Below are 6068 nucleotides of genomic sequence, written 5' to 3' on the forward strand. Positions count from 1 at the left end.
AAAATTCCTTTGAAGATTCGAGTGAAACGAATCTGACTGATGAGGTTATTACTGAGGGAGAACCGCAAAATAAAGCAAAACCCATTCATAAAATGAATAATAAAGAATTTGCTCTCAGGAGGACTCATCATGGCACTTTCATCCTAATTGTTAGAGTAGGTTGAAACTTGATAATAAAAGATCACATTTAGTAGTAAAAGATCAATCCTATTTCAGACCTTTAGGTTTAGGTTTCTTGAGGGAAGAAAGTCAGTGTTGAGTCCTGCTGCCTGACTGACCTACCGCCTCCGCTGCTCTGACCTCCCACTGCCAACACACGTGCACAAACTGCTCAACTCCGTCAGCCACAAGTTTAATGCAACTGTGCTCTGGTGACCAACTCAGACACAGTATTATTACTCAACCCACATTTAAATCCTGGTCAAAAATGGTTTAGCTAGCACATAGACGAGGAAAGTCCCTCCATTTGCTCCCAGTCGTCTCTGTGTCAGTGTTTGTCAGCTTGTTCTGTCTCACACACTGATTGAGACTTCAGTTTGAGTCTGGAACCCAACTGGGTCTGTTTTTAGAAGGTGGGTGTGGATGTCTGGATCTACTCTGATTCACATATGTCTATCTGGCTGATGGATCCAATTATCTTTACATGGGTTTGATAACTTCTGTCTTAAATTAAATTAAATGCATTCCTTTTTTTTTCCCCCTTTTTTTTTTTTTTTTTTTTTATGTGATGCGTCCAGAGAATAAGATCAGGGAGACGCAGCCGACAACATGAGTTGTCTGTCGTAGAGCCGGCTGGCAGAGTTCTGTCTGAATTGTAGTTTTGTTCCACGACAGCGCTCACTTTGACCTTTTGGTGAGTGGGTTACAAGGCATAAATTTAGCTCAGCTCATAGCGAACTGTAGCATTTACCCACTGACTAACCACCTCCACTGTTCGACGCTTCACACTCACTTAATATCACACTCGCATCCACACATATCACATTATATCGCAAATGTCTACCTTATTTTCTGAAAATGTCAAAAACACAAGTGTTTCGTACAACAGTCACGTACCACGTGGGTGTAGTCTATTTTATATTTCCGTCACATTAAATGAATAACTCTAAATTGCCACTCCGATTCATTAGAGCAATATTTTTGCCCTTGTACACGGTCACATTGAATGTAGCTGCCGTATCATCAAATAAATTGTGTGTTTCTTGTATCACTCTAAACAGTAACAAGCTGGAAACTGCTGCAGCCGCCATAACAGACATTGTTCACTGTAAGATTATTTGCAATGTGCTGTTGATGCGAGGGGCTGGACTATTAATTTATCAAAAAATGTACCTTGAAATATTTTCACCCAATCAGATTTTGTGGATTTGCAGAATGCACACACACACACGGATGACACATTAGCCCGCCCTCACTGAGAGTCAGTTTTTTTCCGCATTCTTTCATGTTGGGGGGGCTCCTGGCGTCAGCCTGTCCAGGCTGTTGCTGAGGGGTTTTTAATTTTGTATCTGTGTCTCAGTGCTGCCTTCGAAGTAAAAGCCACTCACAGTCACTTTGACTGTGACGAACGGTGGGTAAAGCAGGTTTTTGATGGTTATTGGATTAGATCTGACCATCCAGACCAATTTCCTATAAGTAGATGACCGCTTGTCTTCCCTCAGATCTCTGCAGTCTAAGAGTGGACTCCGATATGTAGGTGTAGATGTTGAAATCTACTTTTCTTCAATGGGCGCTTTTACTTTCGTAGTTATGGGAAATATTACTGTTTAGTTTTCCCCAAATTTCACTGGGTTATTGATTTTTCTTACTTTATTGATTCTTCAAAAAATTAAACATGGACATGGTGCTCCTTATGCAGATGTATGCAGCTGTGACTGACTTATCTTTTACTCATGAAACAAAAACAGTTAAATGCAGCAGTCAATAAAGGAGTGGAGAGGCTGCAAGTGTCTGATCAGGTTTGTTGTTCGTTGTGGCTCCCCACACAATATTTTGGCCTTACTTGTTTTATGCGAGCTTAATGTCCTCATTACTCACAATGAAGAACGTGCACACTTGACCCTGACTTTCCACCGGCATGGTTGCACTGCCTTCTGGCTGCCATGCCGACCACTTCGATCCTCTGCACAGCAGCAATTTCCAGCTGCCCGCTGGCTTTGTTAGCTTGCTCAGATTCTGCTGACGTGGCCATTGTCTCTTGGCTGATGTGTTTTTATCACCTGTACGTTTAGTATGTGATTATATTGTCCTATTCAGGTCTCTTTTTGTAATCAAGAATGTGCACATGGTGTTTTATTCTGAAAATTGACTGGAGATTCTATGCCCTATGTGTGAGGGTTTCCTGTCTGGCTCAATATGCTCTGTGCACACTGTCTGTCAAAAGTAGACTAGTTGCTAGTCCCTGCAAAGTGGTGCGCCGTAGCAAGTGACCAGTTAGGCATCGGAAACACTTCAGTGGGCCAGCCACCAGTCGGCCGGTCACGCTGAAAACTCTCTGATTCCAGACCCTGGCCGGCAATCAGTGCATCCCTACTTACAAAGCATCTGATGGTGATAGTTAAGCTGCGTTAGACCCTCCATTGTTTTCCCCCTCATCACCCTGTGGCTGATGCAGCCACTACAACTGTTTGATGGAATGTTGTGAAAATAGAGCCTGTCTGTGATTGTTTGCACAAAGATTTATTCTTACGTTGTTGCACAACACAAACACATGACTGCTGCTCACTCCCTCTGTTGTGTTTCCAGGCTGATATGATCATGAACTACCACGTGGGTGAGACAGTGTTATCACTCCAGAAGACCACGCTGATCCCTGGAGGTTCTGAGTCTCTGGTCTACACCACGCTGTCTGGAGGCATCGGCATCCTCGTCCCATTCACGTCGCACGAGGTACACACGCAGTTCTAGGCCGAATTCATGTTCTGGTGAACAGTGTTGGTTTGCCGTTGTCGTAGCAACACACGTGCTCTCCCGCTGGGGTCACTCTTACAGCAGCACTGTAGAATCAGAGTAGACTTGCTCTGTTGATTTGGCCACATACTGCAGGATAATGAGGCCAGTTTCTGATTCAGTCCCCCCTACAGACACGGGGTTCCCAACTCGAGACTGGTCAGAGACGATCATCTCTCCAGATGATCTGGTTGTGTGAGAGGGGCTTACTGATCTGATCTCAAGCCTCCCAACCTGCTTGCAGGCTCACCAGACTGATTAGCGTCAAACATTATTGATAATCAGGATGTGTTGCATCTGTCATGTTAAAGCAGAACCACAACAGTCAATAAGTCAGTGTAGCCCGTAAAGCTCACGTCGGCTAGTAGATGGAACGGCTACTGAGAGGCATGAACAGAGACGGTGAAACTCAGTCTTGGTTCTTGGCCTCGGACCTTGTGGTGGCCGCATCTCACAACGTGTTACCATAGCAACCGGCTCCATCTCAACAGTCTTCGTTTTGTTTACATTTGATTTCTCATGAGATCGCGTGTGAGTGACGACGCGAGGCGATCCCTCCAGCAGATCAGCTTAATGAGATCCTTCAGCGTGTGAGTTGTGAGAGCTTGTTTGAGATTAGAGGGAAGAACATCTTTGAAGATTTCACGTATGTGATGCAACCAGATTTAAGAATAGTTCTGGATGTTAAAACTCCTCGTGTGTTCCCAGCTGAACTTGCCTCCTCGACTACATCCAATTAGTTTTTTAAGCCCTTCACACTTGTTATCTCACCACCATTCATCCTCTAATCACTCTTTGCTTTTATCTCTGTCCAGGACCACGATTTCTTCCAGCACTTAGAGATGCACATGCGCTCTGAGTTCCCTCCGCTGTGCGGCCGAGACCATCTCAGCTTCAGGTCCTACTACTTCCCAGTCAAGGTTGGTGTCTGTGGTGTTTGTGTGAAGGTCTAAAACCACTGTGCACTGACCATCTCTTTTCTGACCGGCCCTCCAGAATGTGATCGACGGAGATCTGTGTGAGCAATTCAACAGTATGGACCCTCACAAGCAGAAAAGCGTGGCAGAAGAGCTGGATCGAACGCCACCTGAAGTCTCCAAAAAACTGGAGGACATTCGTACTCGCTATGCCTTCTAAACAGCAGGCTTCACCTTCACAGCAGGGAAAGATGGACGCACACTAATGACACACGCGTCCTGCTGTGCCACGGTGTCTCCCCTGTCAGGACAGTGTGAGGGACATGAATGGATCTCTGTTGCAGCTCTGGGCCCACACACACACACACACACACACACATTACTCAATTTTGTTTCACATCAACAAACACACAATTGCCACACACTTTTTAAAATTTCTTCCACACGACATGCAGACTCCAAATTATCTCTATTTACAGGCTCTTAAGCCTGCACCAGGAGGAGAAGTTTTATGTTCCCTAAAAATTTTTCATGTTGCTTGAAAAGAAGACGTCAGAAAGATCCGATTTTTTCTATTTCTGGTGCACCAACAAGAGGTTTCCTGTCTCCTCCATGTCTGATCTCAGCAGAACAAAAGCACCTGTTCACCCGAGGTTTGATTATTTTGAAGTGTTTTTGTTTAGAATCGTGTTATGATGCATAAAGTCCCTGATAGTTTTAATATGCCATCCTCTGGTCCTACTGCAGACAGTAGCTGATACCAAACAGAAGCTGAACTCTGACTTCTGACCCTTGACCGAGTCTAAGCCCGTGGCACCCAGTCACACTGTGGCATTAGATTCAGACTAAATATGTGGGTGGAAGAAGACTGAGCGTTAAGACTGGGTGGTGTTCTCCTCAGTCCCGTAAATTCCCAACCTCAGCCACAGGCTCAGATATAGCATTCCACTCCAGTCAAACAATTTAGGGGTTTGTGGGACAGGAGCAGTGGTCTGTTTTGTAAATAAAGTTGTTGTTTTTTTACTCTACATGTGCTTGTTTGTCATTTCTGGTCACTCCATGCTTGGATAACTGTTACTCAGCCGAATGATTCAGGAGTGCATTTATGTCGGTTATCAAAGAATTAGAGATCCATGTAAAACTATTGGGCGCGGACACAGTTCAATGTGTTCCATTCTCTAGGATCAACAGTGTCACCGGATTTAACTGGAAAGATGCAGAACATAGTAGTGATCTGAGACACCCTGTAAACAAACAAAACATTTTCATTGAACAAATGGTGTTACAAGGGATGTTGTTAGCGAGTCTTCACCTTGGTGGTTCTGAGTAAAGGAATAGTTCTGTGTTTTACTCGCCAATAATCTCATATTCAACGCATTCAAGCCAGCAAACGTAGCGTAATGATGAGACGTGATTACCAAAGCTGTCCTCCAATGACAAATTAATCCAAAATAGAAACATAAAATGCTTAGATTATGTTGTTAGCGGAGGTAGTGCAGCGAGTTGTTTCAATGTTCTACAAGCTTAACAGCTGCTATCAGAGCCCACAGGCGTGACAGGCCCAGTAATGTTCCCACTGAAGCGTGGTTGCTTGTTTCATGATGTCAGGCCCTATTTGACTGATCTCTGACGCCAGGTGGTCGGCGGTTGGTGCTACGTGTGCGCCGTGCATTCGGGGCGTGTTCAGCCTCACTTTGGTATTTAGAGGCAAGTCATCAGGGTGCAAACCTCGGCGCAAAAAGGCGTCATAGGACACCTGATTATTCATAGGTGTGTTTCAGTCATGACATCACACCTACTGTACCAGTCCGAGCGCCTCTTGTCATTCTCCTCAAAGCCAGGACTTGGGGTGTTGCTGTTTCAGCGGTGCATGCATTTCACCTGAAGAAATGACCTCCTCGTGCACCGGGTGAAGGCGCGAGCACGTCTTCTGTTAAGGGAGCAGCAGGTACCGACTGAAGCCATCGGAGGTGGAGGCCAGCGTTTCCATGTTTTCAGGAATCAGAAGAACCACAACTTGTTTTGAATTTTACATCATATTTATGGATTAAGACAGAACCAGCAGAACCCCAGACTAACTGGTTCAGAAACATCCTTACATCAACTGGACTCGACCCGACGAACACAATGAACACTTTTTACCCGAATTCACCTCCATTTCCTGTTAAGAATCTGTAACCATAGTTGAGTCTGAAGTTCCTG

The 6068-nt window shown here is 44.9% G+C and overlaps 1 protein-coding gene across 1 annotated transcript in view; it reads left to right on the forward strand.

Annotated features, from left to right (window-relative positions):
• The window catches only part of sf3b3 (splicing factor 3b, subunit 3), a 28555-nt gene extending 23661 nt beyond the window's left edge, over positions 1-4894 (forward strand). The window contains exons 25-27 of the mRNA XM_086208675.1: positions 2746-2889; positions 3765-3869; positions 3946-4894. Of these exons, the coding sequence (XP_086064801.1) occupies positions 2746-2889; positions 3765-3869; positions 3946-4086 (390 nt within the window). The 3' untranslated portion in view covers positions 4087-4894. The remainder of the gene's footprint in view (positions 1-2745; positions 2890-3764; positions 3870-3945) is intronic.
• Positions 4895-6068: the final 1174 nt, after the last annotated feature.

The sequence above is a fragment of the Aulostomus chinensis genome, chromosome 7 (assembly GCF_037954235.1).
Source record: "Aulostomus chinensis isolate RoL2024-O1b breed Wild chromosome 7, RoL_Achi_v1.0, whole genome shotgun sequence".
Lineage (NCBI taxonomy): Eukaryota > Metazoa > Chordata > Actinopteri > Syngnathiformes > Aulostomidae > Aulostomus > Aulostomus chinensis.